The sequence below is a fragment of the Nycticebus coucang genome, chromosome 6 (genome assembly GCF_027406575.1).
Source record: "Nycticebus coucang isolate mNycCou1 chromosome 6, mNycCou1.pri, whole genome shotgun sequence".
NCBI lineage: Eukaryota > Metazoa > Chordata > Mammalia > Primates > Lorisidae > Nycticebus > Nycticebus coucang.
In genome coordinates this window covers 31,424,083-31,449,627 of record NC_069785.1, presented here as the reverse complement: position 1 = coordinate 31,449,627, position 25,545 = coordinate 31,424,083, and the positions used below count along the sequence as shown (strand labels likewise).

Genomic DNA, 25,545 nt, shown 5'->3' with positions numbered 1-25,545 from the left:
CTCCAAGCAAGCCTGAAGTGCACTAAAGACCTCTGAGCTCAGCCAGTCACCTTAGCTCCCATGTCCTCACACCCACATACCCAAAGCAGACCCAGCCTTTTACATTAGTCCTTCAACTGCGGTCTTCTACACTGAAGAAGACCTGGAGTTGAGCAACATTTTCCCTGTAAATTAGGTTGGAGCCAGACTCAACCTCAGAGCAGAAGAATGCCCTTCTTGACATATGTCACATAGATTCAGGATTGTCAATAAAATACAGATGTCCAATTATGTCCCAAATATTGCATGGCACATATTTGTTCTAAAAAATTGTTTTATCTGAAATTTAAATGTAATTTAGTGTCCTGTGTTTTATTTTTGAAATCTGGCAAGTATGTACATTCAATCCAAGGTATTGTCTACACACACACACACACACACACACACATCTTAAGCATCCGATTGGAAGGAACACTAACAAGGGGAGATTTCAGGGGGAGAACTCTAACAGGAAGCCCGAAGAGTATGTATGAGCTCGTGCTGGGGTAGTTCTGTCACTTTTTAATTACCAGAGAACAAAGTGCGGATGGAGCTCCATGAAGAACTTGGGTTTTTTAGGACTACCACCCTCCTTCACTGTCCTCCAAAGGTGTGACCAGGATTGCTGTCCTATTTTATAAGACCCCCAGAGGCAGTTCTGCCTGGACATGACATGTCAATACCCGAAAACTTAGTAAGAAGGGCTCCACTAGCTCAAACCAATTTGCCGAGTTTCATCCGTCAGCGGCCACCCTGCTACCCAGCTCCGCCCCCGAGCCCATAGCCCCGCCTCCCCTGACAAGCGGACCAGTGGCCACGCCCCTTTTGTTATCTGAGACTTTTCTGGGTCAGCTGGTGCTGGCGTCAGGAGGAGGGATGGGCTGGCTCTGCTTGACCCGGCAGGGCTTGTTTACTATGGCTGATGATCTGGAGCAGCAGTGAGTTAATCCTGTCTCTTTCTCTTTCTCTCTCTCTCTCTCTGGGCCATGATCCTGGGACTATCTGTGGCTGAAGAGCTGTTTTAGACACCTTCCCGCCTTTCCTTTTTCAGGTCGGCTTCCGGGGAGGGCTGGCGTTGCGTTCGCTTGCTTTGCTTTTGCCCAGCGGAGGCGGCCGCAGAGCCTGGGAAGCAACGGTAGATGAGCTTGCCTGGGGCTCGGTGATTGTGACTTTCCACCTTAGTCTTCTCCACTGCCCCTCATTCTCCTCTAGTTGCTGTGCTCTGAGGGTAGATTTAGGGGCAATGTGTGAGATCCCAGAAAACAAGCTTGTGCTACCCGTGGGAGTAGCAGCCAGGTGTGTTCGCCTCAACCTGCCCCGGTCGGTAGTCGTGGGTGTGGAGGATGTGTAGCCAGAGGTCTCCACCGCGGTAGGATTGGCGTGGAGTAAAGGACTTACAAGTTTCTTTAGCTCTTGCCCACCGAGACATACAACCGCTTATGGTCCTGGTTGATAAATGTTTTTAATTATCATAACAACATCCGTAATGCAGTGGTTTCAGAACGATAGCTATTGAGATTTGTTAGCAGTGTCTGAAGGGCATTAGGTTTGGGATACCACCTGTAGGTGGTGTAACTTATAGTTGGAAATCTGATAGGAGCAAGTTAAAGTTGTTTCTAGAAGAATGACTCAGCTCCCAGCCAAGCCTTGGTTTCACCAGAACAGTGCCTTTCCTGGGCCTGGTACTCCCCCCAACCCCCCAGACCTGCAGAACCAGAAGCCTGCAAATCTAATTTACTTTATGATAATTTATAAATAGCTTCCTGGGCTTGAAGGAACTGCCCAGGAGAATGTTGCTTTCTAAGAAAACTTTTCCAAGAGGAAATTTACAACACCTAAAATGACTTGAGGCAGAATATTGGAGCTGGAAGAGACCCAGGTAGTTAAGCTCCTTTTTACGAATGAAGAAGCCAATATCCATAGAAATTAGGAGTCTTACCCAAGATCACACAGGTCTAGAACAGAATCTTCTCCCAGCACAGAACTCCTTCTGCTTCATCCCCATCAGGATGGACGAGACCATCCTAGCCCAGCTAAGTTCATGGCTAAGTGGCTTCTCTGCTCCTTGCCTCAATTTCCCACTCCTGCCCTTTCCTCCCCCATAGAACTGAGCATACAGTGTATACCAGGCGCCATTTTCAGTGCTTCACCTGTGACATTTTTGGAGAAGAACAGCAAAGTACATCTCCCCCCATCCCACTCAAGGAATATCTGCTGAGCAGCCCATGGTGCTGTTCCATGAGACAGCATTTCTCCTGAGCTGTACACTGGAGTGCTACAGGGCAATGTTAAAATAACATTATCACAGTATCTATGACTTAGAAAGTTTGTCTCTTAAGACTGGCAAAATTCCAACTCCAGGTCTTGGTCCCCATACTTTAAGGCTACAAGAGATTCCAGTAGAATATGAAAAGGGTTCTGAGTCTCTCTGGGATTAGATAGATTTGACACTGACAAAACTCTCATTTGGCTAAAGCCATCAAGGTACCAATCCCAGCTGTAACCCCAGGTTTTCTTTCAAACTTCATTCACTGAGAGTTGCTACTTGCAAACATTGGTAATGAAGAGAGTTTGTAATTTAGCTGAGGGGAAAGAAGGTTTATTGGGTGTTTGTCTTATGCTAGGCATGATTCTGTGTGCTTTAGATGTGCTCCTTTAATCCTTATAACAACCCTCTGAGGTATATAGTATTACCACCTCCCTTTTAAAGATGAGGCGGCTCTGACACAGAAAGGCTAAATAATGTACCCACAATCACAGTGTTGGTAAGTGACAGTGCTAAAATTAGAACTCTGACTTTAGATCACAACCTCCTTTCAGTAAACAGTGTGAAAATGTGGTTATATACTCTTGAGTATTTATGTATGGCCTTGAAAAGCTGAGGTTAGACAGTCCATGGAGGACATACTGAGAAATCTGGATTTGAGATCTGGGTTCTGGTTCTGTTCTTTCTCTGGGTATTAGTTTGCTCATTTGTAAAATAAAGAAGCTGGACTGAATGATTTCCAAGGAAACATCCTATCTAAAATTCTGTACTTCAAATGACATATTAGGAAGCCCAGGAGGTTTAGTGATGATTCTGTTCCCACACAAAATACCCTGCCTTGACTATTCTGGTGTTCACAGGCCCTTCCTATGGCTGTTAATGTCTGTCCGGAAACCCCCTTCACCCAAGCAGAGTTCAAGAATAGAAATAGCATGTGGGATGGAAAAAAATAATAATAAAAACTGCATTCACTGAGCATCTAATTTGTACTGGGCACCCTACAAGGTCCCTTACATATCCAAATGGTCAAAGAGAGGTTATTTATTGGTCCAAAGCCATTCTTCTCTTCGTAGATAGTGCTGTGATTCGAATCCAGGAGATTTTCTTTTTATTCCAAAGCTGATGCTTTTAACCCCTGTCTTTCAATGACTTAAAGTCACTGGGTATGAAGGAGAAAGCAGGATGGGTCTAATTTACTGCATGTTGTGGGAGCTGAGGGCATAAGTGAGCTTTCCACAACTCATTTTATAATCTGGAAAACAAGTCAGAGACAACCTATGTCCTGTCAGTGAATTTGTCAAGAGTTCTTGAACCCAAGTGTTCTGCCTCCTGCTCCCCGCCTTCCCCATCTCCATGTTTAGGGCTGAGTGAACTGATTACCCGAGAGCTCAGGGAATCAGACCCTAACACAGTGGTGCTCCATATTTCAAAGGCCTTGGAAGAGGGTGCCCTACCAGGAGGGAGGTGGCATGGGAGTTTGTCTGTCCCACCCTAAAAGAACAGCTAGTCCTGGGGATGACAGACTAACTGAAACATTAATTGCTTATCCTCTCCTTTTAATCTCCTTGAACATAAATTATGATAACCAGTAACAAAGGGAAGTTGTAAACCTCAAATGAGATAATAAATGCAAAAGAGCTTTGTAAACTGTAAAGTATTGTACATATTACATTCTGAATATCTATTGCAACAAGGGCATGCTGTTAATAACCATTTACCCAAGAAGAGTAACCATATGTCTTAAGGTAGCTAGTAGGAATTGCTGACTGCCACAGTGGGCAGGTCTCCTGAGGCTGGGAAACATCCTGTCTCCTGGTAGCTCTTGTAACTGTGAGCAAAGCTAAGAGCATCAATGTTTCCTTTTCAATGTTGCCAATGTTGTCTGTGTCTCCTGTCAGGCCTCAAGGCTGGCTGAGTAGCTGGCTGCCTACTTGGCGCCCCACTTCCATGTCTCAGCTGAAGAATGTGGAAGCCAGGATCCTCCAGTGTAAGTAGAAGGGACAGCTTGTCCCACTTCTCTCAGGGGGCCCAAGAGGGGTACAGGGTATGCACAGAACTGGGTACGTTGAGGCCACTGATTTCCTGATTAATAGTGCTTTGGATGGGAGGAAAGGATGTCAGTGATTTGAGGGGAAGAGATTCATAAAGAGGGCACAATATTCTGTGATAGTGGTTTCTCACCTCCTTCCTAGCCATATGCCACTTCCTGCCACATCCTATAGTTTCACCTCAAACCCTACGCCAATATGGGTTAACACACACAGACATACACATCTTCCCCCTCCCTCCTTCCTTCTCTCCCATTCCTTTCTTCTCTCCCTCTCTTTTCTAAACACACAAGCACTTCTTAGATTTACCATCTGCCTACCCGAGGACCAGCAATCCTACATTCTCTAATATGCCCTGTGTTCTAGCTGGTTTGGGCCTACCTCCTGCCTGGTCACTATAGTAGTTTGGGATTTGTAAACCAGCGCTGTTACCTGGGGGCAGGGCATCTCATGAGCAGTAGCAGCACTAGCTCAAACAAGACCTATGGGCTATGTCTCCCCATATTTCCCATATGATCTTCCCCAACCTGCCACACTACCCCAGCCATGGCCACGCTCACTCTTATCATCCTACGTCAGAGCAGCCACAGCTTTCAAGCCTCCATCCAGGATCTAGGCAGCTCTGCCATGTGATTGCCACCACACCAGCAAAACAAGCCCTCCCCACCTCAGTCTCTACGGTGAATAAGTCCAAGGCCCAGCCCACACCCATCACCCCCTCCCCCTGGCTGGACTATAGTTCTATCCACCTGTCAAGCTTCAAACACACACGGGTTCAAGAGTGTTGGACACAAGAGCTCTGTAGTGTGTCACTGCTACCCTGGGCCCAAAGGGAGCTGGGCAAACAGCCTCCAGGAATAAGATAGCCTTTAATACCCACAGACCAGTCTACAAATTGTGCTTGGAGTTGAATTCTGTAGAATGTATAGTTAAACACACGACGTGTAGTTTCTTTAACAGAAAAAATTTATTCTTACACATTAAGTTGGTTCTTACCAAGGTTATTCAATACTGATGCAATAGGGGAGAGAGATGGGCTCAACTCCAAATACAACAAGGACAAGTGGGGATTTATAACCAAGGAACAAGGTGACAGGGTCTGTGGATGGAGAAGTACTGGAGAAGACATCAAGGATAAGGGGATTCTTGCAAATAACCATTTACCCAAGAAGAATAACCATCTATCCAAGACCATAATGGGCAGGTCTCCTAAGGCCTCACAGCCTGCCTCCTGGTACCTCTGATAACTGTCAGCAAGGCTGAGAGCTGTAATGTTTCCTTTTCATCGTTGCCAGTGAGTGTTTCTGTGTGTCCTCATCCCAGGCCTCAAGGCTAGGGAAGAAGCAGCTTGGTCAGGAATGACTGGCTAGGGGATTCTTGCTAAGACTGGGATAGGCAGGCTATAGGCAGGCTGGGGCCAGGGGCCAGGGGCCAGGCCTAATCAAGAAGAGGGCTCAGAGAGCTCTCCTAAAGTTTGGTCAAGGAGAGAGTCTGTGTCAGAGTTGTGGAAGGAAAGACCTGAGGGAGATTAGGGAGGTCTGGCAATGGAAAGAGATCTGAAGTGTGGTGGTCATGGGCCATCTGGGCAGAATGTCGGGAAGTGGTCTTATTGATTTACCCTGGGATTCTCCCCACCCCAGGTCTCCAGAACAAGTTCCTGGCCAGATACGTGTCCCTTCCAAATCAGAACAAGATCTGGACGGTGACTGTAAGCCCTGAGCAAAAGGGCCGCACCCCCCTGGTGATGGTGCATGGCTTCGGGGGTGGCGTGGGCCTCTGGATCCTCAACATGGATTCACTGAGTACTCGCCGAACACTGCACACCTTTGATCTGCTTGGCTTCGGGCGAAGCTCAAGACCGACATTCCCGAGGGACCCAGAGGGAGCTGAGGACGAGTTTGTGACCTCGATAGAGACGTGGAGGGAGACCATGGGGATCCCCAGCATGATTCTTTTGGGGCACAGTTTGGGAGGATTCCTGGCCACTTCTTACTCTATCAAGTACCCTGAAAGGTAATGAGCCACCTGCCCTTATACCCTAACTCCTTACCTTGCTGGGAACTTTCTAGTGTTCTTTTCCAATAATTCTCTCCTTCCCAGGTGATTGAAGGACTCTGGTGCTTCCAAGAAAATACAGTGTGTCTTCTCTTCTTTCCCCCTTTAATGTAGAGTAAAACACCTCATCCTGGTGGACCCGTGGGGCTTTCCCCTTCGACCGACTGACCCCAGTGAGATCCGAGCTCCCCCAACATGGCTCAAGGCCGTGGCATCTGTCCTAGGGCGTTCCAATCCTTTGGCTGTTCTTCGAGTAGCGGGGCCCTGGGGTGAGTAGCCTGCAGATGAAGAAACTATCCCCTTATAACAAGGCTATCCCATTCCAGAAACCTCACTGTTTGTCCCACTTACTCATAAAAAGTGAGAATGGGTCTAGCATTATCATTTAAAGCTATTAATCTGAGCCAGATCTCTTTGTTTGAGGTTTCAGAAGGCTCTTTCCCCTCTTCATCTGCATGGAAAAAGCTTTTCTATACAAGGGACAGATGGAGCAGAGCAGCCACCCCATACCTTGGCTATATCCCCAGAGGAGAAGACTGTGAGGCAGGTCCTCCTCTGCTACATGCGTGAGTCTTTATGGCAATCTATTGGTGATTCAGGCACAGTAACCACCTCTGGATCCCATCCCTGTGGGTCAGGATGGGATCAAGCCCTGTTCCCATCCCTGTGGGTCACCCAGCACCCACAGCAGGGAGGGCAGGACCAGAGCCTCCAGCATAACCCACCGTGGCCCACAAGCCCCTCTGAACTGTGCACTGCTTCAGGCAAGCACCTTATCTTCACCTGCCCTGTGTCATCTAGTACTTAGTAGCCATCAGAAAATTCTGCCAGTAAAAGGGAGGGAAAGAAAGTGGGGCAGGAGGAGCCAGTGTAATGAATAGGTCAATAGATTTGGCTTCCTGACCTTGCATTGCCAGCATCCCTTCCTTCTAGAGAGCTTATAACTCGGATGAAGTAAAAAGTAGATTCCCTTCATGGAAAGCTTAGTGACCCCTATTCTGTACTAATGGCTTATGTTTACATAGTAATATTCAATAGCCAATTTTTTGTGTGTATATTTATGCATATACTTTTTTTTTTTTTTGAGACAGAGTCCCACTTTGCACCCATGGTAGAGTGCTGTGGCATCATAGCTCACAGCAACCTCAAACTCTTGGGCTCAAGTGATCCTTTTGCCTCTGTTTTTCATTTTTAGTGGAGGCTGAGGTCTCACTCTTGCTCAGGCTTGTCTTAAACTCCTGACCTCCAGTAGTCCATCTACCTCAGCCTCCAAGAGTGCTAGGATTATAGGCGTGAGCCACCGCACCTTAATTATTATTGTTAATAGCTAAAGAAGAGTTCTCTCACTAGGCCCTTAAAGAAAAACAGAATGGCTTCAGATAAAGGTGGGGGAAATGAGCATTTTGAGTAGAAGGTAGGAGTTTAGAAGTTCTGAGAGAAAGGAGGGCTTGCAAGAGGCACAGGTGGCAAAGGAAAGAAAGTAGGCAGAGGGCTGACCCCCTGATTCCGCACACTGCGGATTCCAATAGACTCCACAGTCTTTTCCAGGGAGAAACCCTGCTCAAGCCACCCTCTCGTCTTCTGGCTTTGGATCTGGCCATTTCTTGCAAGGGCATCAGAGGTATTATGGTTGGGGCAGTTGCCTGGCAGCCAGAGAGGGCTATGCCAAGAGGGAGGGCCAGCACCCATGGAAATCTTGGTTGTACCTCCCCAGTCCCTTCACATCTCCCTCTAACCCCCTTACTGGTTACATGGAGAATACCAGAAGAGAGAGATCAGAAGTTGACCAGTAGGCCCAATTTTTACAGCCTGTTTTTGTTTGTATATATACCATAAAAAAAGGTGAAAGGAACAGATTGTTCTAAAATAGTACTCGGAGTCTGAGACACTAGTGTTAAGTTCACCTCCCCATGTATTCTATTACAGGTTTGAAAATGAGAGGGTTCTTGAGAGGTGGTCTAGTTTCATCTGCTACCTTCAGAAGATTAGAAGGCCATAGGGTTTCAGGGAGAGAAAGAACACAGACTGTGAAAGAAGAACATCTCAACTATGCACTCGGGAGAGGGCTTGTGATCCTTGCAGGGAAAGACCTTGGGACTTCACTGAACTGAAAATAACCTGATTCCTCAGTGATGTTAGACTGTCTTTAAATTCTTTGGTAACCAAGTATCATTTGCAGTCATCTGGAGTTTCCCAGTAGACTCCTGCACTCTTTCCGCCACTGTAATGTTAAATGTATAAAGCAAACAAACCCTTAGGAGAAATATTACTTAGTTAAAGTTGTTAAAACATACATAGGCAGGAGTCTTGCCCCACCCCCACCACCCCACCCCACCCCCCGGCCACATCTGAACTGGCCACTATGGGTTTTTCTATCCCTTCCCAGGGCCTGGCCTGGTGCAGCGATTCCGGCCAGACTTCAAGCGCAAGTTTGCAGACTTCTTTGAAGATGATACCATATCAGAGTATATCTACCACTGCAATGCACAGAATCCCAGGTGAGGGCAGCCCCCAGGCTAGCTTGGGATGGGTGCTTTGGATATAAAACTCCAGCTGCTGGAGTTCTGTGCTTTACTTTTTTTTTTTTTTTTACAAAGCTCTGGCTAAGTTAGGGAACATAGGCACTAATAGGCTTGATCATTTCCAGCAAGATCCCCAGGGATAGACACAAAGGAATATAGAAGATAATAGATTAATTAAGCACATTGCCCATCTCTAGAGGAAGCTCTTCCTTACGGATAGGGAGTTGTCCTGATGAGCAAAAGTCTGAAAAACATTTTATTTTTCTTATTTATTTGAGACAGAGTCTTGTCCTGTGCCCTGGGTTGAGTGCCATGGCATCATAGCTCACAGCAACCTCAAACCCCTGGGCTCAAGCAATCCTCTGGCCACAGCCTCCCAAGTAGCTGGGACTGTAGGTGCTTACCACAACACCTGGCAAGTTTTTTTATTTTTAGTAGAGATAGGGTCTCGCTCTTGTTCAGGCTGGTCTTAAACTCCTGTGCTCAGGCAATCCAACCACCTGGGCCTCCCAGAGTGTTAGGATTACAGGCATGAGCCACCACACCCAGCCTGAAAAGCATTTTAAAAGATCTTTTTTTTTTTTCTTTTTTAACTGAAAAGGTGATACAAACATGGGGCCAGTGTGGGGGGGACAGTTGTAAAGGAAAAGAAAGAAATCTTCTGTCTCAAACCTGCAGTCCCCAAATTTCCTTATTATTTCCAGTCTGGGATATCATGTGCCATTGCTTCAGAGGGCCTCCTTGCACATATTCCTTTGCACACGTGTGATTGTATCTAAAGAGCACATTCCTAAATATACAATTGCTCATCCAATTTAAAATTGAATCAGGTGAACTTTGAAATGATTTAGCATTGGGACAGAAATTCTTTTGTATCTTTGTGAGACTCAGGAGTCCTTAGAACATTGCAAAGTTCCCATGTGTGGCTACTTACATACACAGCAGGCCCCACAGCCTGCCAATCTGCAGTCTTGGCAACATCGAAGGCCAGGGCATAGTCAGGGAGGTAATCTTCCTCTATGGCAGTGCCCTGTGAGTGGCTGATAGCATGAGGCCACGTTGGCGGCACCACGACTGTGAGGGCCTCACCCCCACCTATTTGCAGAGCCAAAGTCACTGCCCCACCTCCTTCCAAGCCTGTCCGTATCACCTGTTGTGGGCCATAGCTGTGAGGAAGGTAGGGGTTTGCATTCCAGCAACACTGTCTGAGCATTAGCCTGAAACCCAGGCAGCTGTGGGGCAGTGTGGGACCTGTCTGTCCCACTGCACTGCACATGTGCACTGCACATGACCTGGACCCTGGTTAGGCAGTAGTATAGAAGTTTAGCTCAATGGTCAAATTGGGTACCCCTTGCTTCCTACTCTTAGCTCCTCTCTCAGCCCTCACAGACTCCGTGCCAGTCTGGTATCCACCTGAGGCCCCACAGGCCCAACCCAAGCTCTTTCCTCAGAACTTTGCTCATCCTAGACCTACTTCTGTACGACGGCCTCCCAATCTAAGCCATAGACTGTATAATCCCGCAATTCATTCATGTCCAGGAGGAAGCAAAGATGACATGAGTGACCCCCCTCCCAATACCATCACACTATTTTGTGACCCCTTGGGTTATTTTGAGTTGTAACCCTGATAAGCTCCTGCTAACTTTTATTTTTATTTTCAACTTTTCCCTTGGAAAACATGAAACATGGCCAAAGAGCAAAATGTTTGAAGGTTACCTACTTCTACACACCCAAACTTAGGGGCTTTGTATATAGTATTTTTTTTTTGAGACTGAGTCTCACTATGTTACCCTCAGTAGAGTGTCATGGCGTCACACTTGACAGCAACTTCAAACTCCTGGGCTTAAGTGATTCTCTTGCCTCAGTCTCTCAGTGGGACAGGCACCCGCCACAGCACCCAGCTATCTTTTTTGTTGTTGTAGTTGTCATTGTTGTTTAGCAGGCCCTGGCCGGGTTTGAACCCGCCAGCCTTGGTATATGTGGCCAGTGCCCTACCCACTGAGCTACGGGCATTGCCTATGTATAGTATGCTTTCATTTTTCTAATCATGACCTAAAAAAATGGGCATAGTACTCCCAATTTGTAAATGAGAAAGTCAAGCTATATCCTGGTTATATGACTGGCTAAGAAAACATAGCCAAGGATTTGAATTTATGTCTTTCTGACTCCAAATTCCATGACTTTTCCACTGCCCTGCAATGTCTTCAGGAAAAATTATCCATTTCTGGTGGCCTGGGCAGAACTTGGGCTCCCTTCTTGCCTGGGATGCAAAGGAAAGTATGGATGTAACCAACCCCAAACAGGTCAAGCCTAGGAGGCAGCAGTGTCCCCAACCTCCCCTGTCTCCCACAGAACCTACAGACCAGCCCAGAGAGCTGGTTCCTGTCACAGCCTTGCAGACACCTCATGATACGGCCTCAATTAATCCTACCTGAGGAAATGACCAGAGAGTAAGGTAGACTAAATCAGCATTTGTTGCTTTTTACTTAACAAAAACTGCTGCTCCCCTGGTCCTTGTAAGACTGGTTTATAATACCAGAGTCTTCTTAGGCAGCATTTGTTACTACCCTAATGCCCCCTTCAGATTCAGATGAACTCCTTGATGCTCTCCCTTCACCTCAGCAGTCTGAGTCCCCAGCCCACGTTCCTCTAGCACTCAACCACCCTTTCATCATTCTTGGGAAATTTTAAGTTAAATAATTAATCACATGATTAGCTGTGTGATGCCTGCTTTCCTACAATGTGAGCTCCAGGAGGGCCAGCACCCCATCTGTCCTGTTCACATCTCCTCACCCAGCCCAGGGTGTGGCACATAAATATCTGTTGAATAAGTAATAGTCCACTCCATTCCATTCTTGGATGGTTCTTAGTGCCTTGGAGTTTTTCACAAGTGTGTTCCTCCTAAGTCTTCCCCAATAGGAGACCTGTGGCATTTCCATCATCTCCTAATCGTACCAGTATTGAATAAGCCCAGTGCTGACCTTTGAGAGGAATGCAAAGGTGACTGAGATATTGCCCCAGCCTCTGGAGGACCACAAGTTGACATTTTCAGCTGCAGTGTTTATTCTGTTAATTGCCTCACCCTGGTTTGCTTCTGTCAGTGGTGAGACCGCATTCAAAGCCATGATGGAGTCCTTTGGCTGGGCCCGGCGCCCCATGCTGGAGCGTATTCACTTGATTCGGAAGGATGTGCCCATCACCATGATCTATGGGGCCAACACCTGGATAGATACCAGCACAGGAAAAAAGGTGAAGATGCAGCGGCCGGATTCCTATGTCCGAGACCTGGTATGTTGGCCACCCACAGAACGGGTTGAGGAGGAAGTGCTGTGAATTGAATCCCAGCACATGCTGGTCGCCTCTCAGTCAGTCAGCTCTCAGCCTTGGGGTAGAGGAGGGTGATCAGAGAGTCGGGGGAAAGAGAGATGGACAGATGGCCATGGGGCAGGGGGTTTGGAAAGTCTGTCTTTGTAATAGGTAAAAGGGGCTCCCCACTTCTTTGTAGCCTACGTCAGCCAAAAGCAGGTTCTTATCCAGTAGCCAGGTGGGTGCTGCCTCTGACAATCCCCACCCAGGACCAGAGCCTGAGGCCTTCCTACCACACTTCTGCCTGCTGCTCCCCACCCTTGTTTGCCAGTGAGTGGGCTTAATTAGGCTAGGTGCCACCCCTGGGCCCTCCTTCTGGGCCTTTGGATAAAACCAGCCCATCAGTGGTGGTGCTAACATGGAAGGAAAGATACGGTGAATGTCTGTAGAAGAAGTAGGATGGGCTAGTGGGATTCATTGGCTCCCAAAGGAAAGTACCAAGATCCAGGGAGAAGGGTGAAGCATTGTTCTTGATAACAGCTTGTGGGTGACAGCAAACAGTGTAAGGGGAAAAGAAATGGTGACTGAAGGGCTGTCTCACCCCTGGTGGGTCCTCTCTCACAGGAGATTAATGATGCCTCGCACCACGTCTATGCCGACCAGCCACACATCTTCAATGCTGTGGTGGAAGAGATCTGCAACTCAGTTGATTGAGCTGCTCTCTAAAGGAAGAGGAGAAAGCCAGAGAGTCACTGTCGCCTCCCTGTCTGCTTACTCACCCCTCTGTCCTTTCCTCACTGACTAACACGTGCCAGCCTGGCAGTCTTGGGCTGTCCCCAGGACAGGACCTCCGTGGAAAAGAGCACTTCTGACCCCATGCTAAGGGCTGGAGGCGGAGCCACGAGAGGCCTTGAGCTCCCCACCCTAGGGAAGAACATAAAGCGTTGCACAATGTCACCCATTCTCTCCATGCCAAGTGTTACCCAAGTGTTGGTTATGAAGGATTGCACTGAGCCACATTCCCTCCCTGTGCAGCCTTTTCTTCCTCTGGGTAAAGGAGAGTTCCCAGTCCCCTTTCCTAGCTCTAGCTGGGGTAGGTCCCCTGCAAGGACATCTTCCTCCTCCAAGACTCCCTCAGCCCCATCCTATGCCAGTTCCATCCAGGGTCTGGCTAGGACTGGTTCCCACTTAACTACCAAGAGCGGGACCTAGAGCTCCCTGTACCTGCTGAGTCCCTTCCACGACCTAAGAAGTCATATCCAAAGTCCTCACTGACAGATGAAACAGGACGTGGCTGGCCCATGGTGACACAGTTCTGTGTGGTGTGAGTCCAGCAGATCTAAGGCCAGATCCCAGGTCTGCAGACACCCACTGCTTATTGCACACTTGATTTCCTACACTTCGAGGCAGGCACCATTGCCATGAGGCTGATCCTACTTGCTGGCCAAGGATAAGCCCATCCTTGCCCCACATTCAGTTCTGTTTGCAGGGATTCTGTTGTCCTGCCCTGTTCTCAGCCCTGGCTGCCTAAGCTGGGAACACTCAGTGCTCCTTGCTTGACCCACCTTCCAACTGGAGGCCTCTGAGCCTCCCTCTGTGCCTTGGGCCCTGAAGCCCCACATGTAGTATTGAGCAAAGGTGGCCCCTGGTGGAGAGAGCAGGGAAGGGCCCTTCACCCCCGGTCATGTCTGGGTTCTTCATGCCCACCAGTATCTGCATTTTTCTACCTGCCCCCAGAACTGAGGCCCACTGTAAGCCCCTGCCTATGATCCAATTCCCTGTCCACGTCAGCCACAGCGTGGTTCCCACCATCTGACCCTCTGCCTCTGCCCTCTGTCTCCATGGTCTCCTATGTCCAGGGGCTGCTATGAGGTCATAGGCAGTAGGCTGGGCCTGGCCGCAGACCCAGGGCAGCTCCTCCCTGCTCCTTCACTTCTGTAAAGCCAACCCTTTCACCAGAATAGCATTAACTCCTGGTGCTTTGTACTACTGGTCCAGCTGCGTTGGGTTCCTTTTCTATATTAATAAAGAAATGAGTTAAAACTGCTGGCAGTGGTGAGATTTAGCATTGCTCTGAAAAGAGTGCTGAGTGGCCCTGAATTTGGGTGATGCCTGAGTTAAAGAAGGGAGCCCTGAGAGGTACCTGAGAACCCCCCACTCCCTCTCCTTTTAACTCAGTATTTGCCTCTAGACCCAGCCCAGAGTCCGGATCCAGGGTATAGATGGGTCAAGCCCCAATTCTGAAGAAGAGAATTGGGCAGCACTGGGTGCTGCCTACTGTCATTAAGTCCCTGGTCTTCCTAAGCTCAGATGGTGCTCCCTGTAGCCTGTTCTCCTAACTCCTGTTCATCCTCTGGATCTCAGCTTAGACTCCTCATGTGGGAAGCCTTTTCCTGACTCCCCAGACTAGACTTGGACTCCCTGTTCCACTTCTCCATGCCACACTCAGTTGCCCCTTTTGCCTCAGCCTCCCAAGTAGCTGGGACCACAGGCACCCGCCACATGCCCAGCTATTTTTTTTATTGCAGTTGTCATTGTTTAGCTGGCCCAGGCGGGCTTCAAACCCTCCAGCCTCGCCGTATGTGGCCAGCACTCTACCCACTGAGCTACAGGTGCCACCCTCAGCTGCCCCTTTTGTAAAACTATCTTGTAGTTCCTTGTTTAAAATCTCTTTCCTCCCCAGACCACTAGCCATGTAAGGACATGGAGCATGTCTGACGTATAGTTCATGTCCATTAAGTGTTTGTTTTGATCAAGCCAAGGGAAGTGAGACACACCAAGTGCTCAAAATGGTGCCCAGCCTGTGCTGGCTGAGTCCAGCAAGGTCCAGAGTTCCATAACTCTAAACAGCACATAATACTCCAGATGTTCCAATGAATGAATGAATGAGTGGACAAATGGACAGAATGGCTCCTGGGTATAATTACAGATCTCTGATCCATCCTAGGACCCTGTGTCTCCCCTGACTGCTGTAGGTGGGGAGCAGAGGCATTTACAGCCTACTACATGCCAAGCTCTAAGGCTTTAGCAGTGAAGAAACACACAGTCCCTGCCTTTATGGGCAATTCTAGGCTACCTGGAGAGACACAGCTCCCACTGGAGTTGGACAAGTCTCCAGCAGAAGTGACCCTGACAGATGACCCTGAAGGGGAGGGGGGCTGGGGAAGAGGAGGAAGGAGTGTCTTTGGAGAGGAGAGCAGGGAGGTAACTGAGAGATGAGTCTGGGAAGATTGGGGTAGGGATCAGCCACATGAAGAATGTTGTGTTCCTCCTAAAGAGTAATGGAAAGAAAGGAGTGAGGGTCAAGGTGGGGTGGAGAGCGTGACAGAATCAGACCAAGATTGAAACAGCCACTCTGGCTCTCTGTGTGGTACAGACTGCAGGGGGACGAGTCTTTCTCTGCAGGGGGAACTTTGAGGCACTACAGGGGTCCAGGCCAGCAATGCTAGGAGTGGACTTGGCTAGTGGCTAGTGGACACAGGAGAAAAATGTGAGAGATCTCTAGGAGGTAAGATCTAAAACTACCAATGTCAACACTGAGTGGCACTATCACCCTCTTGAATGTGCCAAGTGAGGCAGTGGTTACCACACCTGCTGACATAACGCAACAATCTTGGGGTATTTTTTTAAACTTTAGATTCCCCAATTCCTGTGCTGTAATCCCCAGAGTGACTACAGGAATTGTGTTGTAGTCCCCACTCACAGAGTGTGACTCAGTAAATCTGGATGGAATCTGACCATGAAATCTTCATTTAAACACGTTCCTAGGAGATTCTGATACCCCGTGTCTGTTCTAAAGAACACCATGTCTCTGACTCAGAAGGCCCATGTGGAGTACAGCCTGTGCCCAAAGAGTTCATCTTGTTCACTCCAGAATCACTTCTCTGGGTGGCTGTACAACATGCTGACTTTATTTTCCCAAACTCAACAAAGGGCAAATGCATTCCTTGGGATCAGGCACAAGAAGAGTCTGAGAAAGGTCACCCAGAGTGCCCTGTGTATACTACTGGGCCCATGTGCATAGCCACACGCCAGCACATATACATTCTAGTATACACACACAAACACACACACGCACACTCCATCTGAGAGGGGCGTCCTAACATTCCCCAGACTGGGACTAAGAAATAACAATGAATATGCCACCCAGTTGACACAATTCCTGGTGGGCTCTAAGGATTTATGGTGACAATTTAAGTCATAAACATGGGCTCCTCAAAGGCCTGCAATTTAAAAGGAGAGATTACACAGATAGACATAAAGGACTGTGACTCAGCTTAAGGCCCAAGAAGTGCTGCACTGTTTAGTGACTAGCAGGAAGTGTGCTAAATTTAACTTTCCTCTCTGGATAGACACCAATACATGTGTGCTAAAAATACAGTCCAGTTTCATTGTCAAAGGGCTGGCGAAATCTTGACAGAGCCTCACTCTGTCACTCTGGCTAGGGTGCCATGGCATCATCATAGCTCACAGCAACTTCAAACTCCTGTGCTCAAGAAATCCTCCTGCCTCAACCTCCCAAGTAAGCAGCTGAAATAGGGGGCACATGCCACAATGCTTGGCTAAGTTTTCTATTTTTAGTAGAGACAGGGGGAGAGGTGTCTCAGGCTGGTCTGCAACTCCTGAGTTCAAGGGATCCTCCCACCTTAACCTCTCAGAGTGCTAGGATTACAGACATGAGCCGCAGCCATGAGATGCCTCTTGGATGGGCAAGTCCCACCAAAGAATCTTAATCTTAGGACTTGAGGTCCTTCAAAGAAGAGGGTCTTTGGCACATGAAAGACCTCCTCAGTTTCTACTGCCCTCTTTCTTGGCCTAAAAAAAAACAATAAAACTCTGCTTACCCGAGCTCACCTTGCACCATCTGTTCTCAAGAAATCTTATTTTCTGCTTGGGGAGGATTGTCTGTCAGTTTAGACTTATAAATGTTATAAGAACATTTGATGCTATTAGAACTGAGAGACTACATACAAAAACAGGAAATAGCCAGACATAGACGACAGTAGAGCTCTGACTCACAAACTCTGAAACAACCAGCCAGGAAAGCCAAACCATGACCAAACCTCTGAAGCAGTTGGCCCAGAACTGCCAAGACTTTATCATGATCACCAGCTTCCCTGTATTTTCCCTTCTCTCCATCCCTTTTCCCACTTCTTTCCAAGCCAGGACTAATCAGAGAAAGCCAAACATGCTTCCCGAACCAGTCATATAAGATGCCCTGCTTCTAGTTAACCCACCTCCAGCTTCCCCATGCTCAAAACCTCCAGCCAAGCGTAGCTGAGCCTTCCCCCCACTTTTTTTTTTTTTTTTACCACGAAGCTTTTCTACTTCCCTGTCTGCTTTTGAGTCTCTACCAAACTCTAGTGATGGTGGCTGACTCCCCTGGTATAGCCAGTGCTGACTAATCAGCTGCTCTCATTTGACTGGTCTTCATTCATCTCCACAGAACTCCAGAAGCCTCCCTTTGGGTGTGCGTGGGTTCTGTGCAGTTCTGTGCTGGAGCATAGGTGTTATTTTGGGCAAAGTGAGTGCTGCAGAGCGTGAAGCAGAGTGGGATGGGAAATGAGGCTCACAGACTGATGGGGTGGACAATCTGGTCTACACTGAGCTGAACTGTAGGCCTAGGGGTACCAGGTAAGCACCCAAGGCAGTGTTTGGGCACCAATAATTCAGCCTGAGTTTTATTAAAAACAGATTCTTTCCGGTTCTATGGGGCCAGAAAGGGGGAGGCGCTATGCTCAGTGGAGAGAGAAAGAACTTTGTGGTCAAGCTGATTTTTGGCCACAAGAAACCAAGACTTTCTCAATATAGCTCAATAAAAAGGGATTTGATTTACAGGTACAGGCAAAACTCATAGAATCCAGGAACAGGAATTAAAACTCTACTAGTTGACCAGACACAGTGGCTCATGCCTGTAATCCTAGTACTCTGGGAGCCCAAGGCAGGAGGATCGCTTGAGCTCAGGAGTTCAAGACCAGGCTGAGCAAGAGCAAGACCCCATAGGTTGATTGGATTGGAGCAATTCTTTTTTTTTTTTTTTTGTAGAGACAGAGTCTCACTTTATGGCCCTCGGTAGAGTGCCGTGGCCTCACACGGCTCACAGCAACCTCCAACTCCTGGGCTTAAGCGATTCTCTTGCCTCAGCCTCCCGAGTAGCTGGGACTACAGGCGCCCGCCACAACGCCCGGCTATTTTTTGGTTGCAGTTCAGCCAGGGCCAGGTTTGAACCCGTCATCCTCGGTATATGGGGCCGGCGCCTTACCGACTGAGCCACAGGCGCTGCCCAGATTGGAGCAATTCTTAATAGGATTAAGCTTAATAATGCTTGAGCCTAGGAATTTGAGGTTGCTGTGAGCTAGACTGATGCCATGGCACTCTAGCTCTAGGGTAACAGAATAAGTCTCTGTCTCAAAAAAAATAAAACTTCACAGGCAGCGCCTGTGGCTCAAGGAGTAGGGCGCCAGTCCCATATGCCAGAGGTGGTGGGTTCAAACCCAGCCCTGGCCAAAAACCAAAAAATAAAATAAAATAAAAAAAAGTAAAACTTCACCTGTTCTGGCCTGGAAATCCATTAGAGAGGAAGCCCTTTCACTTTGTTTTCCTACAACTGAGGAGGGTGTCTACTATCTCTTCCCACATATCAACTCATTCACTCTGATGGGCAGGCTGGTTTCTAATTACTCACCAATTTATACCTGGCTCCCAAAATGGCCACTCCAGCTGCCATGCCTACTTGAGCTTCACCATTGTCTGGTATCATCTTTGTGTTTCTTGGTTCAAATTCTCAAAAAAAGAGATATTTGTCTGCACAGTTTATCTGTTTCAGCCAATGGCCAGACAATGGACTATGCCTTCTGTCAGATCATCTATCCATGCGTCAATCACTGGAGGCCAGGGGAACAGGGCCATGTCTTACATAAAGATGTGAACATGTTGGATATTATAGAAATATTCTATTCTAGAAAATAATATTATTAAATAATACAGACTATTATTTAATCATTACAAATCTCCACTAGGAAAAACAATACAAAATATGATAGTGAATTGGAGAATAATGAAGGTAATTCCTAGAAAGATTCCTGGAGAGAATGGAATGAAGGAAGGTCCATGCAGCAGGGTTCAGGAAGGAGTTTGTGGCAAACTGGTAAAACAGTTACGTCCAAGATCCATAAGGAGATGAGGCCAAACATGTTAGGACTTCCAAGAGTACACAGGCTACATAACCCTTCTGCAATTCTTAAAATATTTATTGTGGAAGAGACTTAGCTATCATCAAGTCAAGACCTGTCCTACCTCAGATGAGAACACTGAGGGCTGTAGTGTTTGTGACACAGCTGTGACCACATATTTGAAATTAGAACCAAGTCCAGATTCAGAGTCACTGTCTCCAAGCTCAGACTTCTTCCCACAATGGACTACTCAGGATTCCCTAGCTAGCTCTCTCTTTTGCTAAAGCAGTCCCTCTCTTTCTAATACTGGGGCTTTCTATTATAGATCTATGGTGATAAAGAGGAAGCCCTTCCTTAGTGTTCTTTGATGGATCTGCTCCTCAGCACCATCCTCATCCTCTTTTCTAAAACTCCTCGAATTCTAACCCGCATATCCCTGAGGATCCCCAGCACTGTGTCATTCCTCAACGTGTACACAAAGGGGTTGAGGAATGGAGTCACCACACTGCTCAGTACCGAAGGGATCTTGTTGACCTCCAGATATTCTTTCTGGGATGGAGTCACATAGATAAACACAGTGATGCCACTAGAAATGATGACGAGGGTCAGGTGGGAGGCACAAGTGTTAAAGGCCTTCTTCCTTCCACTCGCAGAAGGAATGCGCACTATCGTCAAGATGATGAACGTATAGGAATAGGCCACAAGGACCATGCAGCAGAGGATGACCATGGACGAAAGCATAAAGTCCATCAGCTCAATGGCACTAGTGTCTGCACAGGCCAGGGCCAGCAAGGGCCCACTGTCACAGAAGAAGTGGTTAATGACATTGGAGCCACAGAAGGGCAGCTGGGAGATGAGGATGGTGGGAAAGAGCACCGACAGGAAGCCTCCCAACCAAGAGAACATAACAGTCCCAATGCAGATCGGAGGTCTCATAATGACAGTGTAGCGCAGGGGGTCGCAGATGGCGGCATAGCGATCATAGGACATGACTGTTAGCAGCAGAAACTCAACTGTGCCCAGGAAGAAGTAGAAATAGCATTGGGTGATACACCCGGCAAAGGAGATTGTTTTATTCCCTGAAGCTAAGTTTCCTAACACTTTGGGAGAAATGACTGAGGTGAAGAGGATGTCCAGGACAGAGAGGTTGCACAGGAAGAAGTACATGGGGGTGTGGAGGCGGGAGTGGAACAGCACGATGGAGATGATGAGCAGGTTCCCCAGCAGAGTCAGCAGGAACGTGGGCAGCAGGAGCACCAGAAGCAGCAGCTCCACCTCCCTGCTGAGGGCAAATCCCAGCAAGATAAACTCAGTCACTGCTGCCGTCTGATTCCCCCTGGGCATGGTAGGCTGGCTCAGTGACTCCAATGGAACACGGGGAGATAACGCTGAGGAGAGTACTCAGTGCACATGACTCAGCACTATTCACCAGGAAAATACGAACCTAGAGCAGGAAATAGAAATATGACAATAACAGTATTGAGAAGGATGTAGATCCACAGAAATCCTTTTATTTTTATTTATTTATTTTAAATTGTTTTTAGAAATCCTTTTACATTGATGGTAGGAGTACAATTTTATATAATTGCTTTGGAAAATAATTCGTCATTTCCTTGTAAACATTCATATGCCCTGCAACCCAACACTTCTACTCCTGGGTAAAGAAACTTGCACATGTGCCCCAAAAGACAAACAAGAATGCTCACATGGCTCTGCGCCTGTAGCTCAGTGGGTAGGGTGCCAGCCACATACATCTGGGCCGGCAGGTTTGAACCCAGCCTGGGCCTGCTAGAACAACAACAACAAAAAAAAAATAGCTGGGCGTTGTGGCAGGCACCTGTAGCCCCAACTACATGGGAGGCTGAGGCAAAAGAATTGCTTAAATCCAAGAGTTGGAGGTTGCCATGAGCTGTGATGCCATAGCACTCTACCAAGGGCGACATAGTAAGACTCTGTCTCAAAAAAAAAAAAAAAGAATGCTCACAAGAGGGAGGAATGTAAAAGAATGGAGGGAGGAAGGAAGGAGTTAAAATGTAATGTAAAAGAATGGAGGAAGGAAGAAGTTAAAAATGGGGTGGGGAGTGTCCAAAGATAGGAGAATAAACAGTGATCTGAGCACAGAATAGAATATTATGCGATCATGAAATGAACAAACTTCAGTTCAACCACCAGTGAGAATGAATCTTCAGAATATTACAGAAAAGAGCAATCCTGGAGGATCACACACAGCAAGAATTTGTAAAGTTTAAGCTTAAAATCAAATAAAACAAAACAAATATTATTTTTTTGCTTATATTATCTGGATTTTTTTTTTACAATGAACAGTCTAAATAATAGACTGTTTAGACATTGCAAACGTGCTAAAATATTATTTTTAAAAGGAAGGGAATGATGAACACAAAATTCAGAACAGGGTTAGCCTCTGGGAGAGGGAGGTAGGGGATGGACTAAAGGAAGAACTCATCTTAGTAAACCATCAATTTTGGATTTGGGTGGTGGGCTCAGTGGTGTCCAACATATTATTAAGCTTTATACTTTAGATAAATGTTACATACTTTTTTTGGTATATTTCAAAATTTGTACTTAAAAAGATAATAAAGAAAATATAAACATGTGTATGTCAAGAATAGTAAAAGGAAACATGACAGATTGTTAACAGTCATCATTATTTGATGGTGGCACTCTAAGGGATCTTTATTTTCTAAGAGATTTTTTTTTTTTTTTTTGCAGTTTTTGGCCAGGGTTGGGTTTGAACCCACCACCTCTGGTATATGCGGTCAGCGCCCTACTCCTTTGAGCCACAGGCGCCACCCGGGATCTTTATTTTCTTCATGATTGCTTACATTGTCTGGATTTTTTTTTTTTACAATGGACAAATATTGCTTTTATACAAAAGAAATTTGAATTATCCTAAAAGGGAAAAAAATATAGAGAGAGAGAGTTTGATTACAGTTATGCCTGGTGAGGGACACACACAGGGGTAAGGCCATACTGAGTGGCAGCTCAGCAGCAGGGTCTGTGATGGATGCAGTCTGTACAGATGATAAATAATGCCTGCCCTTGCACGGCTCTCAGTATTACAGAGATGTGAAGAAATCTGATCTCAGGGAAATCACAGAAACACAGGAAAAATTAAAGAACAGAAAAGTTCTTCCATAGGATATTTGTCCTGGGCCATTAGTCTAAAAGCAAACCAAAGGCCAGGAAAATGGACGGATTCCAGGGACGAGGTCTAATGGGCTCAGATAACAATGAGAAGTTGACCTAGACTCTGGAAAGAAGTCCAGAGTGCTTACCAGTGACTAAGAGGTCTAGAAAAAACAGAAGAAAAAACTAGTAAAGGGAAGGCCTAAAAGAATCCTGAGGACTCAGTTAATCTTGATCCATGTCAGCTGAGTCACCATTCTGTATCAGCCACTCCTGGGCAGAGCTTCCCCATATCCCGCCCCCACCTCTGTGTAGTCATGGCACATGGACAGTCCACCCAGGCAACTCACTGCATCTGTATTGCCACGCTTTTCTTTTTAAGGTTTATTGTGATATAATATGATTCAAACACCACATAACCAACACCTTGAAGTGTACACTTAATAGCTCTTAGCACACTCACAGACTTGTGCTTCTGTCACCACAATCAATGTCGGAACATTTTCATCATTACACCCTGCAATCCCTGGCAATCCAATCTACATTCTGGGTCTATGAATCTGCCTGTTCTGGGTTTTCTAGAGAAGTTGTCCTTTGTGTCTAACTTCTTTCACTTCCTGTAACATTTTCAAGGTCCATGCATGTGAATCATTGCCCAGGATTCTGAAGTAGGAAGGCAGCAGGAGGAAAGGCCACAGCCCTGGGAGAAGCCCGGACTCCTGACACGGCAGAAACACGCAAGTCTGTGTACACACACAGCAATGACGAACAACAGAAATATGTAGAGTCTACGAAATCTAGAAGAATAAGACGAAGGATGAACTTGGGTTTGGTCACCAAATCTGAAAAATGGTAACATAAAGGAGGAAGACCCAACTCATTTAATTCTCATAATACGTCCTTGCTGGAATTGAAAACCACTCCCCTACATCAGAAAGGCCATGAAGGCAAATACACATGCCTTAGTTTATAAGAGAGGCTGCTGTGCTCCAGGCAGCCCCAAATGCTGAATGGTTGCTCTGCATCCATCTCGTCTGGGATCCCCTCACTCCACCTCTGTAGCACAGGTCTACTCACCTGGGCTTTGCTGCCATCTCAGATCTCCAATAGTGATCATCTTTATCAAAAAGCCACAGTGACCTCCACAGGAGACCACCAGCCAATGGGAGGTGAACCCTTTGACAAGTGCGGTGAACCCTTTTCCAGCTCATCTGAATTTTTGCTCTAGCTGTGACCTCTTGCCTGATGAGCACATATGTTGTCAACAGCTGGAAGGTGTCTGTCAGAAGTTACAGAATATGGCACCTGTTCTAGCACGAAGAGGTCTACACATCCTCTAACCTCAAGTGGATGAGGGTAGCCTTCAGTTTAGCAGGGCCATCCACTGCCCAGCTGGGTCCCCCCATACTGTGTACACAGTCTGCCCCGCTGGGGAGAGAGGAGGCAGACTCTTCACAAAGCTCCTGGATGGTACTCTGTTCCCTTCTTCTGCTGCCATCTTCTCTATCCCTCCCCAATCGCCCGCTCAGCCGATTGTGATTGTCTCTTGATTCCAGAGCAATGGGAGAAAGAACACTGTGCTCACTCGTAGGCAACAATTTTCATCCTGCTTCTGTCATTTACCCCTTTTCTGTCCCCTCAATCCAGCGCGCACCACCACCACCCTCAACATATTTTTTCAGCAACTGGCAGGCCAAGTACCTGAGGAGAGTTATTACAGGACAGTGGAATTATGTCAAGAGGCTATACTGCTGCTGTGTGCAGAAAACTCCAGACCTGGAGCCAAGAGACCTGGGTTCCAGCCCCCGCTCTGCCTTTTACCTCCCTTGAGACTGGACAACTCGCCCCACCGGTCCGCACGTCTGCATACGAATCCTCACATGACAAGCGAGGATCAGGCTCTTTTTTCTCATCTTTCTCACAGCCTGCTGGAGAAGCACAAAACGGAAAATAAGACGGTCATATGAAACCACCATATCAGAAGTTGCAGTTATTTCTAGAAGCTCTGCTATTCTGCAATTTTGGCAAAGAACAAACCTTATCTTGTTCTTGATTCATTTTTATTCTCCCCCCCCCCGAGATATTGATCACCCCTATGAACACATCTTACCAAGCCACAGTTCTGTCTTTTTTTTTTTTTTTTTTTGTAGAGACAGAGTCTCACTTTATGGCCCTCTGTAGAGTGCGGTGGCCTCACACAGCTCACAGCAACCTCCAACTCCTGGGCTTAAGCGATTCTCCTGCCTCAGCCTCCTGAGTAGCTGGGACTACAGGCACCCGCCACAACGCCCGGCTATTTTTTGGTTGCAGTTTGGCCGGGGCTGGGTTTGAACCCGCCACCCTCGGTATATGGGGCCAGCGCCTTACCGACTGAGCCACAGGCGCCGCCCCACAGTTCTGTCTTATTCGATTGCCATCTTCTTGGACAGCATAACCTGCTGGGCTACAAGGTGTGAAGACTAAGGGAAAATGCTTCTCCATGGGAATTTTGCTTGCCTAAGACTTCTGGGAATGAAAAACCACCTCCCAACCCCTGTCCTCCTTTGTCTGCCCTTTACAGAGGGGCCAGTAAGCAGGGGTGCCAGGGGATTCAGAAACACTCACATCGGCCTAAATGAGGTGACAGGTTTGGCCCCCAGCACATCCTGCCCACACGGCATCATAGGCTTGAGGCTGTCACACAAAGGCTTCTGCTGTCAGAGCTAAAGGGGGAAATACTATAAAAGGATCCCACGTTTGGGTCCCATGTTTGGAGCCCACTGGGGCAGGGCAGAGTGAGATTGGCTCTGGTGAGAGCACACACTTCCAGACAAGGATCCAATCACAGGGCGTCCTCAGGGACACAATTTACAGAGCTGTCCCTGAACACCAAGCCTCGGCCCGAAGCCCCTGAGGCCTACTTAGGAAAGGATTCAAATCAAACATGTCTACACCAGCACCAGCAAGAACTGGAGCCAGAACACTAGCCAACATCAACACCACCAGACGACTCTCGCAGAGTCTCTCACCGG

The 25,545-nt window shown here is 47.3% G+C and overlaps 2 protein-coding genes across 3 annotated transcripts; one reads left to right on the top strand and one right to left on the bottom strand.

The window, feature by feature from the left end:
• The first annotated feature begins 862 nt into the window (after positions 1-862).
• Positions 863-14,253, top strand: ABHD4 (abhydrolase domain containing 4, N-acyl phospholipase B). 2 transcript variants are annotated; one of them, XM_053593470.1, is made up of 7 exons: positions 863-956; positions 4,183-4,271; positions 5,973-6,345; positions 6,502-6,656; positions 8,774-8,885; positions 12,011-12,197; positions 12,840-14,253. In XM_053593470.1, the coding sequence occupies exons 1-7, from the start codon at positions 895-897 to the stop codon at positions 12,927-12,929; spliced, it is 1,068 nt and encodes a 355-aa protein (XP_053449445.1). In that variant the 5' UTR covers positions 863-894; the 3' UTR covers positions 12,930-14,253. The 2 variants fall into 2 exon arrangements, with proteins under 2 accessions (XP_053449445.1, XP_053449446.1); XM_053593471.1 differs by having other exon boundaries at positions 947-1,069.
• Positions 14,254-19,687: 5,434 nt separating this feature from the next.
• Positions 19,688-24,440, bottom strand: LOC128588620 (olfactory receptor 6J1). The gene is given in 2 exon segments (XM_053595519.1): positions 19,688-20,831; positions 24,236-24,440. A coding segment is annotated over 1 exon segment (1,044 nt). The 5' UTR covers positions 20,732-20,831; positions 24,236-24,440.
• Between the last annotated feature and the right edge of the window lie 1,105 nt (positions 24,441-25,545).